Source organism: Lathamus discolor, chromosome 5, assembly GCF_037157495.1.
Source record: "Lathamus discolor isolate bLatDis1 chromosome 5, bLatDis1.hap1, whole genome shotgun sequence".
In the NCBI taxonomy this organism is placed as follows: Eukaryota; Metazoa; Chordata; class Aves; order Psittaciformes; family Psittacidae; genus Lathamus; species Lathamus discolor.
In genome coordinates, this window is record NC_088888.1 from 63254787 (window position 1) to 63267308 (window position 12522).

At 47.4% G+C, this 12522-nt stretch overlaps 1 protein-coding gene and 1 long non-coding RNA gene across 8 annotated transcripts in view; one reads left to right on the forward strand and one right to left on the reverse strand.

The window, feature by feature from the left end:
- LOC136015298 (uncharacterized) lies at nucleotides 1-3755 on the reverse strand. 2 transcript variants are annotated; one of them, XR_010613148.1, is made up of 3 exons: nucleotides 3398-3755; nucleotides 2275-2993; nucleotides 1-116 (listed from the first exon to the last, which is right to left on the reverse strand). It is a non-coding gene; the product is annotated as an uncharacterized LOC136015298 (long non-coding RNA). The 2 variants fall into 2 exon arrangements; XR_010613147.1 differs by having other exon boundaries at nucleotides 1-2993.
- TRAF3IP2 (TRAF3 interacting protein 2) overlaps nucleotides 3130-12522 on the forward strand; it is a 27274-nt gene continuing 17881 nt past the window's right edge. For 2 of the 6 annotated variants that reach the window (XR_010613145.1, XR_010613146.1), the window contains exons 1-3: nucleotides 3130-3560; nucleotides 11237-11323; nucleotides 11587-12342. Coding sequence is in view for 3 of the 6 variants with exons in the window: in XM_065681058.1 (XP_065537130.1) it covers nucleotides 11308-11323; nucleotides 11587-12342 (772 nt within the window). In the remaining 3 variants the exon portion in view is untranslated. Of the gene's footprint in view, nucleotides 3561-10007; nucleotides 10231-11236; nucleotides 11324-11586; nucleotides 12343-12522 lie in introns of those variants that run through there. The other 4 variants (XR_010613144.1, XM_065681058.1, XM_065681059.1 and 1 more) reach the window with 4 other exon arrangements.

Below are 12522 nucleotides of genomic sequence, written 5' to 3' on the forward strand. Positions count from 1 at the left end.
TTTTGTCATTATGAAAGGTTTAATTAGAAACATTGCACAAGCTAGCATCCAGGTACTGTTTTCTTTCCTTTCGGGTGTCTCTCCAAGGTGTGACTGAAAAATGCCAAAGCAAGAGCCTTAAAAAAAAGAAGGAAAAAAAAAAAAAGCACAAATTATTTTTGTAGGCATGTGCTTAGCACTCTAAACAGCAAGACATGAAAGAAAGCCCCAGTTTCTCTGCAAAAAGCAGAGATAAGCAGCAAGGAGCAAGCCAAATCTAGAGGACTGAAGCAAGAGTGTCATATGTGTTAAGCTAAAATGGGATAAATGTTCATTGCAACGTCTCCAGGTTAATTCACAGCACCAATGTTAAAAGTGGAGCAACATGACAGTGCTTTCTTTGAACAGTTAATCATTTGGAAGCAAAAACATTTATGATTTAGTTCTCTGAATCTGTAGATGTGGTAGGAAATACAGAAAGCAGCACTTGAAGTTGACATTATCGTGCTAATCAAAAAAGAAATATTACAACTCCTGAAGGACTAGCAACCACTTTGTATAAGAAGGCTCCATGTTAGTTGCCTTGCCAATGAAAACACTCATCCTGCACTTGAATATTAATCTGTACTTTCTATGACGGGCTCTATGTGATGCATCACATTCTGCTTGTAAATAATGTACAGATGAGATACTAACTTTAAAGAGTTCAGAGCTTGATTCAGATTTCAGTGAAGTCAACATGAAGACTTCAGAAATATAAAACAGGCCTTCATAAAGCAATTAGGATGGCCTCAGTTTTGGGGATGGGGGAGGCTTTTGAAATGCTGAAATAAACTTGGATATGTGTTCTCCGAGTTCCCTGATCCAAAAAACCAAGTTGATTGATAGCAGTTGCTACAATTTTGTGGAGAGTACTTAGGATTGGACTGGACCCTGTCTGCAGACAGTGCTGCTCACACAGCCAGCAGAGAGTGTCTTTCAAGGTCCTTTTTTTCCCCATTTCTCAGGCTGCTAAGAAAGTACAGAAAGCTCAAGTGAGAGGAACAGCTTCAAGTACTTGCTGGTTTCTGGGGTCTGGCAAGTTAAAGAGAGGACACAGGCTGGCCCATGGGTGTGATTTCTGGACCTGGAAATGCTCACAAGGCCAGATTTCACAGTGTATTCCCCAGACATCATGTCCTTAGGAGGAAGGCTGCCCTGCACTCCTTTCTTTGGGCCACAAATACCCTTCAAATGAAGTTAGGCACGAGTGGTCAGGATGGAAGTAACCCCACAGACCTGAATGCTGAGTGAGCTAGCAGGGGCATTTCTGTCACAACCACAACCTCCCTCCCCTGGCCAACAGGCAGCTGTCTACAGGGAAGGCAGGTGGCCACTGCTGTATGCTGGGTGTTGCAGCCCCATGTTCAGGGGATGACCAGTGGGTAACAGAAGACTGAGTGTAAGCGCTGTTGGTATGGAAGGTCACTCACTGCATGAAGGGAGAGGTGTTTGTTGGCTACACAGCCCAGCCCTTTACAAACAAACCCCACAAATGTGGGTACTGATGCCACATCCCCATGGGATACACTGTGCACTGAGCTCCCATGCCCAGCTGCGGCTGCCCGCACACCCTGGGGAGCTGACTGACACACTGCAAACACTACATCAGTCCTTCATGTAAGCCCACGGAAGGTCAGGCAGTGCTCAGAGCAGCTCTCCCTTCCTGCTCCCATCCTCTCTATGTTCACCAAGGCCCTGATTTTGGCTCCTGCATGTCCCTGGGCTGCCATTCCCCACTGTGGCAGACAGCCTACAGTGGGGCCATTGTTGTTTCCAGGCAGGAGGCTGTCACGGAGGCTGGGGAGCAGGGCAGCAGGCAGAAACGGGTGTCATGCAGCTCATGGCTCAGGCAGCTCTGTGGAAAACAGGTGTTCATGGTGCAAAACAGCCATGCAGCGGAGCCGCCATGCTTGACTGCAAAACAGAGGGATTAAACCCTCAGCTGACTCAAACAACCGTGGTTGTAATGCAGCCACTCTTGCCGCAAGCATCAACTGCACGTGATGGCGGGGTCAGGCTAGGACCCGCTGACAGAGCAGGGACTGCATGGGCAGTCTGCAGGCACAGAAGGACAACTTTGGGATGACCCAAAAGGGAGCCTTGGTGTCCTGATGGCCTATGACTCAGCGGGGGAGGAAGGAGGGGGCCAGGATAGCCAGTTGGTGGGTCAACCTAACATGGGATTTCTCCTTGAGGAAGACAGGCTCAGGCTGCATGGCATCACTGCACTGCTGCTGATACAACCAACTGTACCTGGTGTCTGGCTTAGGGCAGGTGCTGTGCCAGCTGCTTGAATTTTCCTGCCAGAAATGTGGGCAGTCATTCCTTGGCAAGAGGAAGCAAGTGCCTGGGTCATGGCTTTGCCATGGGGCTGACAGAATGGCAGGCTCCCAGAGAAGGCTGGTCCCAGGGAGGAATGTCCAGCAGGTGACACCCTCCTCAGACCCTAGTGCCAGGGTGCAGGGTCTAGAAGGGTGCAGGAAGGAGAAGTGGTGGCACTGCCTGAGCTCAGAGCTCAGCTATGGCTTGGACAGCCCTGTGTGCCCGGGCTGGCCTGTGAGGCATTAAGGCAGTGTGTGACGGCAGCCGTGGAGGATGGAGAGCCGTGCACAAGTTGCAGACAAGTCAGAGTCCTCCTAGGGTTAAGTGAAGAAAATGTAGGCTAAAGATCAGGAAGAGCTTCTTGGCAGAGAGACGTGCTGAGCGCGGGGTCGGGAGAGCCGTGTAGGCTGGGACACACAGCTGTGTCCAGCGGGCGCACCAGGGACTGCTGCTGTGGAGCCTGGCACTGCACCAACAAAGCAGCCATGGCTTGATGGGGCTCTTTGAACCCCACCACACTGTGCCATCAGCACCAGTGTTACAGCCTTCAAGAGCTGTGCACATACACAAGGGTTTCAGCTTGTGAGAAAAGCAGGTTTCTACTCCTTGGGGGTTGTAGAGAGAAACTCGGACGTGTCCAGGAGCCTGACCTAAAACAAAAACAAAAACACAACAGTCGAGAAATCCTTTTTTGTTGTTGTTGTTCTTCATATAGTTCTTATCCCCGTCATGTGATTGTCTTCAGTAGTCTGAATCACAGCTGGTTTAACATTTGGCATTGACAGCAAGCAAAGGATGACTTTCCCGGCAAGGCGCCCTGTTTAGGAATCACACCGGGTTTCCCCTGCAGTTATTTATCCGTGGGGCTCACTCAGAGGCAGCCCGGCTTCCTCAGAGAGAGGGAGCGAGCCACACGCAGGCATGTCGAGAGAGTTTTAAGCTTCAAAGTGTCACTCCCCCCCGGCGGCTCTCTCTCCGCCGCCGCCACGTTGTGCCGCGCCGTGCCGTGCATGCCTCTTCCACTTCCTGCTGCAGAGCCAGTTCTGCCGCTTACCTGGGAGAGGCAGGGACGGTGTCGTAAAAGGAAGAGAAAAATCCACCCGGCCGGCTGAGGAAGGAGCCCCGGGCACGCCGAGAGCGCGGCGGGGTGCGCAGGAGGCACGCCAGCCCTCTCGCTCTCCTTGGTCAGCTCGGCGTGAGCAGCCCTCGCCCACAAGGTAAGAAGTGTCAGAGATGCTGCCTTTCTCAGCCCCTCTCTGTAATTAGCTGTTGACCCACTTCTGGCTCTCAGTGGGTAGATTTCCCCCTCAAATTGCTGTCTCACTCGCTTTCTCCCCCTTCTCTCGTGCAACGATAGCCTGAGCTCCACAGCTGTTTACAACATGTTTCAGCCATTTCACTGGAGTTTTGGGTTCTTTTTTTTAAATCAGGAGGGTTTGGGGGTAAACACTGGGGACGGACACGCCTGGTGTCGAAATGTTGTCCTGCCTATTTACACAGCAGCCTGGCAGTGCCTGGCAGCCAGGCCTGATCCCGCTCCCGCCCTGCGCGGCTGTGCAAGCTCAAGGTGGTTTCTTGCCCGACAGCTCTCTTCTCCTTCTCTCCTCTCCTCTCACTCTCACTCTCTCTTTCCCTCTTCCTCTTCTTCTCCCTCTTGCACTTCTTTCCTTTTCTTTCCCTTTTCTTCCGCCTCTCATTCCTCTCCTTTCCCTTCCGGCTCCTCTCCAGCTGCTCCAGGGCCATATAGGACAGACCTAGTGAGGGGGCGGTGGCTGTAAAGTGTGAAGAAACAGGACTGTAGACCCCTTTGGCACAGTTCTGCATAGCATTGGTATGGAAACAGTGAGTAATTTATTAGGATAAAATCAGCCGTATAAAACCTGCGCCCATTGCACACAGTAGCTGATTGTTTCAGAATGCGGCTTTTCTAGGGCTAGCTTTGGCTGGGCAACTGGGCAATGAGAACAGCAGTGGGCTTACTGGTCTTCGACCGCAACCAGTAACCACCAGACCAGAAATTCCCATTTCCTGGAAGCCCCAGGCCGTTCAAGGCCTGGCCTGGCCACATCCATGCCATCTCAAGCAGTCAGCAATGTCCTGCCACACAGGACAGGGCTGTGAGTCCCGCAGTGTGTGATGCTGAAGACAGGGGTGCAAGGAGCACAAGCAGGAGGGATGGTGCCCTGGTGATCATTCATCACTGCCCCTGGCTGTTGGGAGCATCTGCCAGCTGTGCTGCAGCCTGCAGTGCTGTCAGCCTCTGAGGCTGGGCTTGCTCTTGCTGAGCACCAACAATGTCTTGAATGCTGTTCTTTATTTATTCTTTTTTTTTTTTTTTTTAATGGGGTTGGGTTTTCTTTTGTCTTTGCAAGGCAGGAGACACGGCATGTGCAATTATGGCGTTCGTGTCTGTCAGTGCCCTCCACCCGCCGCAGCGGCTTTTGAAGTTTGGCAGAGGGCACATGTCTGAAACATATATACATTTCTGCACAGTACATGAAAGCAGGCGAGCGAGGCTGTTCTCATGCTGGCGGAGGGAGATACGTCAGGTCCCCCAGGCTTCCCCACACCCTCCCACCACCCACATGCCCTGAGAGCAGGGAGGGACGAGGGATGCGTCAGCCCCACGAAATACCAGAAGTTCTCATTTATTAGGAATTGGAGGTTCCAATGTAAGGCACAAAGCTATAGGAAAGCAAGCCGGGGAGATTTATGCCCCTCAGTGTGGCTCCCCCTGTCCAACCCCACTTACCTAGCCACAATTTTGTGTCAGGATATTTAGATGTCCCGGGGCCATGGAATATCACAATTTGGGGGTTATTCAGTGCCTACAGGAGCTTTATAATAATCAGAAATGGGTGGAATGTAATCTGTCAAACAAATACATTTTTAAGGATACCTAAAAACATTGGAGACATTTTTGTATTTCACAGAGGTTGGAAAACTGTCAGAAAATGCTGCCTATATATGAAATGTCTATTTGGATCCTGCTTAAGGGTGTTGTACTTCTAGTTTCTTACTACTTATTGCCTAGAATTCCTACTACATGTATATGTCATGGGCAGAGAGAATGAATGGAGCAGCCCTGAGGAGAAGGACTTGGGGACATTTACTGACAAGAAGCAGTGTGTGCTTGCAGCCCAGAAAGCCAGCCATGTGCTGGGCTGCATCAAAAGCAGTGTGACCAGCAGGTCGAGAGAGGTGATTCTCCCCCTCTACTCCGTTCTCGTCAAACCCCACCTGCGGTACTTTGAGCTGCCAACACAAGTGGGACGTGGAAATGCTTGAGGGAGTGCAAAGTAGGCCACGAAGATGCTCCGAGGGCTGGAGCCCTCCCCTATGAAGACAGGCTGAGAGAGCTGGGCTTGTTCAGCCTGAAGGAAAGAAAGCTCCAGGGAGACCTTAGAGCAGCTTCCCGTACCTGAAGGGGACCTGCAAGAAAACTGGAGAGGGACTTTTAGCAACAGCATGTAGTGACAGGACAAGGGATAGTGGCTTTAAACTGAAAGACAGTAGAATGAGATTAGACATTACAAATAATTATTTACAGTGAGAGTGGTGAGGCACTGGCACAGGTTGCCCAGAGGAGCTGTGGCTGCCCCATCCCTGACAGTATTCAAGGCCAGGTTGGAGGGGGCTTTGAGCAACCTGGTATAGTGGAAGGTGTCCCTGCCTGTTTCAGGGGGGTTGGAACTAAATGATCTTAAAGGTTTCTTCCCACTCTAACCATTCTGTCATTCTATGAAATCAAAGTCTACACTAAAAAGGCAGAAAAATATCAAGTCTACGCTAGCCTTTGCACCATGCATTGCCCAGTGAGCAACATGAAAGCTGCAAAAGGGAATAGGATGTTTGCCATGCAGGGAGGGTTGTAAGGATGTTCTCCTGTTTTCATGGCACATGTGGACCTTCATGCCATGAATGTAGAAACTATGTAAGAGCAACCATATTACCACTGTTGAAGAGAAATGTTGTTTTCGTATTCTTTTTCTACTTTTACCAGAAGTCATAAAAATAAACATTACCTGCCCTAGAGGGCTTAAAATCTGGGCCAGGAATGTGACACATTGCCTTAGTCTTCACTGCAGAGGGTACCCAAAGGAGAGGATATGCCTCTGTGATGACAGCAGCCAAAATTATTCATGGTGAAGTGTAAAACTCTGGAGCTTGGATTTCCTTGGCTGTTTATTTAGGTTATAGACCCAAAGCAGTTCCCATATTTACAGTTGCTCTTCCTAAAAGGATTTGTCTCTGGGTGTTTTTGAGGAAAGCTATGTCCAGCGTTTCTGTAGAAAAAGTTGCACTTAAGGCAAGTGTACTTATACACACTTATCTGACCCCATGGCACCAGCATTTGTTGCAGTCTCAATGTGTGCATCCCCATGGCAGCTTGCAAACTGTGCATCTACTTACTCCTGTCCTGCAGACAGATATCAGTAGCATCAGGGAGGTTAAAGGACTCATCCAAATTACACAGGAATTATTTGGAAATCAAGAAATCCCTGGCCAGCCCCACCTTTTGTGATCCCAGCTTTGCCTTAATCTATACCTGTGCCATTTCAGAAATGCTTTGGGTGATGAATAAAAGGCCCTTCCCTTGCACCACAGGTGGTGAGGTTTCTTTTTCATCCTAGTATTTTCTTTTCTAACAATGTAGACAAATATAACTTTGATCAAAAGAGAAAAGATATTTTCTCCCTCTCCAGAAGAGACAGGAAGCACAGCTATGCTAGTGTTGCAGAGACTCTTCTGTTTCCTCATGACAGAAGTTTTCTAATCAAAAGCAGATAGACGGTTAGTTGTGTGCTTTGGGACAGTGCATCCTGACAAGTCTTCATGCTGGGAAACAGATGAAATACCTGACAGATTTTGCAATCAGCCATGAGAAAACTGCACAGATGAGCCTGAGCCTAACACCCTTGCTCTCCCTGGCCAGCCCCTTGTCTCTAGCACATGTTTTTAGAGGATTTGGCCCTTGCTTCAACCTTTCAAACTTGGGTGCTCAGGCTCATCTCTGCCAACCTGCAGAGAAATTTCTTCTCCATTATTTATACTCTCCCAGCAGTGGTGAGCCTCCCACCCAGCAGGAGCAGTGGATGAACCTCTCCAGGTGTAGGAAGGCTCACAAGGGAGCTGGGATGAGGTTTCTTCCCAGGAGCTTGAGTCTCTGAGCACCCACCCAGGAAGGTTATTTTGCTGCATTAATGCACATCGCAGAACTGGATGCATGAGCACAGGAAGGAAGAGAAGGAGAAAGGGTGGTTTACGGAGTTCCCTCAACATTTTTGAGAGCAGTCCAAGCCTGGCTACTCTGTCCTTTTAAGAAGGGCCTCTTCACTTTATTACAAGCAGGAATATATGCAACAGCTCCAGCTGGTTATCACCAATCTCCTACATAGTCATAGGTGCAGGGGGGATATTAAATTCTCAAAGCTTTCTGGCAATATCATGCTCTGACTTGAAGCTGCAGTATCATTGGAAATGAGATTGGGCACATTCTACATTATCCAGTGGTCTCTGTGCCAGAAAAGGGATCAGGCTACAGGTTTCTAAGGGTGTTTCAATATGCTGAAGCATTCCTTTACCCTAATTCTTCAACACAGGAGACCTAAGTGAATGATTTTTCTGTCCTGTGAATAACTATATTTGCAAGATAAGCTAACTAGAAAAGTCAAAGGAAACCAAATGAAACTGTAGCACGAGGCAGTGTAAAATATCAGGATAATGGGCTCAGCATTGGGTCTTTATCCAAAAGCCTGTTTCAGCAGAGCAGAAACAACGTCCTGAAGCATTGCTTTTGGAGACGGATGTTTCTGAATCATCTGTAAAATTTCCAAAGCAGTGTGGGGATTTCTGTTGGGAATTCCCATCCACATACCATTCCCGGTATTGCTCAAAAAGTGTTCAGCATGTCCTGGGGTTAATTCATCCTCAGGGCCAGCTCTGCCTACAGAGCTCTCCTGTTGTAACAACTTCTTTCTCCATCCAGAGCTACTGAGGGAGGAGGAGGATGAAGTCACTTTTCCTCCTTTTTAATGATGTGTCTGTTTTAACACCAAAGCCCTCAGCCCCTCAGTGCCTCCTACTTCAGCCCCACGGGAGCAAGGGCTGTGCGTGGGTATCAAAACTCAGCTTTCGTGCTCAGCTATCCTGCAAATTCATATTAAAAAGCCCTAGAAGCTTTTGCAGGTAAAAGCACAAGTGCTGCAGTCAGATCTCTCTTCTGTCTGACTAAATTATTTTTACTCAGATCTTTGGATTCTTTTGGAATTTTCAGAATGTGTAGGTCATGTTACACAGGAAAGAAATACGGCTGTCATTTAAATATTGATTTGAGTATTAAAGAAGCATTCATCCGTACAGAAGACTAAACTAGTAGAAAAGACATGTTAAACTATTCTGAAGTAAGTAAGTTGAAGAGTTTAGTAGCTGGTAATTTGAAATACAGTTTAATAAGGTCTTAATATCCCTCCTCCAAAAGGCAGAGTAAATACAATAAATGACAAACTTGAAGAAGACAAGTCTGAATTTTTTCTGCCCATGTTGTGCCTCTCATTAGGTTCACGCAGTCTGTGCATGATCCGTTTCACAGACTGACAGATGTCAGCAATGGAACTGAAAAAAAAAAGACAAAAAACTTTGGCGGTTGTAGCCTCCAAAGGAGTTTATTAACTTCTAAATCCCATCTGACACCCAATCTAAGACCTACTGAAGTCATTAGGGAGATTCCCATTTACTTCACTGAGCTCTGGACTAAGTTCTCAGTTTCTCCACAGAAATCTGTTCTTGTCGTGGTGCTGAACTAGAGGCTGTTGAATAGAGAAGATCTGAATTCAAAGTGTTATTTAGCATTTTGATCACTACTTCAGAGACCACCAAAGAAGCATCCTAGTGTATGAGGCATTGTAAACTCATCTCTGACAAGTCGTGTTTGGATATTTGCTGAGGATTATATCTAATGAGAGGGATGCTCAGACAACAAGTGTGGCTAAAGAGGTAGAGCTGTGCGCCTCTACCCCACAGCTGAGCTTGTGCTTTGTGAATGCCAGGGTGAATTTTGCTCAAGGAGCTAGTTCAGTGGAGATGCTCAGCAGGGAGAATAAGAGTTTGCAATGTGATTTGAGCTGCTCCAGTGCGAGTCATTCAATTTATGAGCTAATGGACAGATATCCACAAGCTGAAGCACATCTGAGCTGGCACTTCGAGTCCAGATGAACCAAGGGTCAGGTTTACAAAACTACTGAGATTGAGACAGAGGCAGATGCCTTGCAGGGAGTTTGACACCTAACCTTACAGACGCTCCTCTAAGTCTGGTTGGGGACCACTCAGCAAGTTTGCACCCTGATTTGTGTAAATCTGACTTTGCACTGTGTTGTCCTGGTGAGTCACCACCACAAGGCAGCCACCGTTTAAACTGCCATCTGACCAAAGGTCCCAGGTAAAGGTTGGTTTGCCAGTGCCACACACAACAGCACAGCACAAGTCCCTGTCACAGTCCTGTGCTGATTATGAGAGCTCAAGGTTTTCCCTTTCCCAGCACATCACTTATGACTGTCAGTGAACCGTGACTCAGCTAGCAGGCTGGCTTTAGTGACGTGGCGTAGTGGAAAAGGGATGCAAACTGAAGGGAGGGATGTGTGATGGTGGTGAGCTGGCTGTCAGGATTTCAAGCCTGGGTGCTTGTATCAGAAGGAGCTGATTTGGCACCAGACCCAGTGCTCTGATGCAGGGGGCTGCAGCTGTCAGAGGAGCAGCACGGTCACTGTGCTGATACAACTAATGGCAGCTCTGAGGACTTGCCTACATGGGAAAATTTACCAGCATAATTATCCCACTGTAATTATCCCAGGATAAGTCTCCCTGCGACTGTGCTTATTATAACATGGGGTATGTATGAATATATGGCAAATCTTCTGCATAGATGAGTTTTAAGTTACGCAGAGGAGGAATATTTACATTGCAGCCCAGCAGCAAAGCACAGTTTTTATCCTGCTTTCCAGCAGATGTTACACACAGAATTTTCTATGCCAGAGATACTTTCAGGGGGAAATATATGTCGTTTTATCTGATCAGCATGAATGTAAAGCCTCACTCTTGCCCTGTAGCACAGGGCACATCATTTGCTTTTACAGACTTGCTGTGAGAGGCAGGGTGAAGGTTGAGACACTGCCTTATACCTTTCTGTGATCTTGTTCAACTGCTTTTAATGCTGTGGTCATTTGAATGTGTTCTTTGACTTTTCTGTTCAAGATACTGTGACTGAAATTGGGAGAAATCCTTAGGTTACTAAAAGTTCCTCAAATATGTTGTCTTTTTGATTCTTTTTTACCAGGCTTTCAAGCCAGATTCTGTTGCCAGTGGTCATTCCTGTTGCTTGAGTGTTTAGTCCATTCTTTGCTAATAACTCTCCTACTGGTGATTTTAGCTTCTCCAGTGTGATAGAAGAAAAATGGCTCTAGCATGAAGTGGTTTGATAAAATAAGCAGCAACTCTTGGAAACAAGCTTTGGAGTGAAATTACTCAGCTGGGTGTGTGGTGAAGTTTAGAGCTGAAGCATCAATGTGAAGCTATTATTAGAAGGTTTGGAGTAGAAGAATTGCAAGTGATTATATTCCCTGGAATATGCCAGAGCCAAACCTCCAAAACTAAGTAGCCTGCTCTTTTGTCAGGTGCAGAAATTACCTCTGAGAGACAGTTCATGTGCTTTTCCCCCTCCAGTCTCAACAGGAACACTAAGTTCCAGAAATCCCATAAAAGCATCTGTTTTGCTCAATGCGATTTCCAGAACTCTAACTGGTATTTCTTTTCCAGTCTCTGAGATTGAGTTATTTTAGGATTATTGCCTATGTGAAACTGTACAATGTTCACAATAGTTGTTTCTTTTGTTTTCCAGTTTGCTGGAAAATCCTGGCATTGCAGTAGGGCAGCTGACTCTCATTTCCGGTGTGACTACAAAACTTGGAAATGGCCTCTGTGTCAGGTTAGTCCAAAATGTGACTCTGTGCTAGCCACACTCCAGCTAACCCTCTCTTCTGTTGCTTTGCCAAAATTCAAACAGGCCTTTTTTGTTGCTTTCTTCCTGTCTTTTTAAAAAACACAAAAATACAAAGAATACATATTGGAAGGAATATAAGGAATACATACTGGTCTTCAGTATTCCCTCTTATAGTTGCTGAGTGAGGACTAATGACAGGCATTTGTCTGTATGGCTGTACATCTACAGTGTTTCTTCTACTTTTTCAGGCACTTCTGTGGGTCAAAGCATACCAGTTGAAATAGATGAATCCATGCCATGGTCCCCATTTCCCAAACATATCTTGGAAAAGGCTTTGCAGTCTTCTGGAGAGGATACGAAGGATGAGGAGTCCCAGAGACCGTGTGTCACTCAAACACCCGAGCCTGTGGCCAATGCATCATGCCTCTGCAGAGCACCAGCACATCATCAGTCAGTGCCATCCACAGAGCCAGACAGCAGCTTGTGGTCCAGATACAATGATCCTGGTGTAGATGGGTGCTTCTGCTCCCCCAGTGAATCAATAGCTGGAGTAGGTGCCTCCAAGATGCATCTTGTAGCTATGGACAAATCAGGCATGCAGCCAAGATCACAGCTTTCAGCTGACACTGGACACAACTCCAGAAAATCAGAGCAAAGCTTGTCTGATGCTCCTGAGGACTCACTGGAGGAGAGCAGCCGATGGAGTTCACGGTCACAGCAACACTCAGGAAACAGACCCCCAGCAGAGCTGGGGACCGTGGACACAGGGTACAACTCCCAGTCACGAGATGTCATGGGCATCAGGCACCTGGATCCCCCTTTACCGCTGGTGTCCATGCTGAACCCCCAGGACCTTCCAGGACCACTGATCTCCAGAGTGTTTTTTGGACCTGAGCATCAGCAGTGCCCTATGTGCCAGCACTTGCCCCATCCCAACACCTCCTCACAAGCTCATGGCTGCTTTGAGCACCGCTGCCTGGCAAAGCAGCACACCCAGGGCCCATGTGAGTAGCACTGCTCATCCCACCAGAGATTTTCAGTTGTATCACAGCTATCATTCACCAAGCTGGTGTTTTCCTACTGTACTTAATGGCAATGCATAGCATGTAATTATTAACTTTTTTAAACATCTATTTGCAGCCCATTTTGTATTTCCAGATTTTTAGGTTATTCAGCTGGACTCT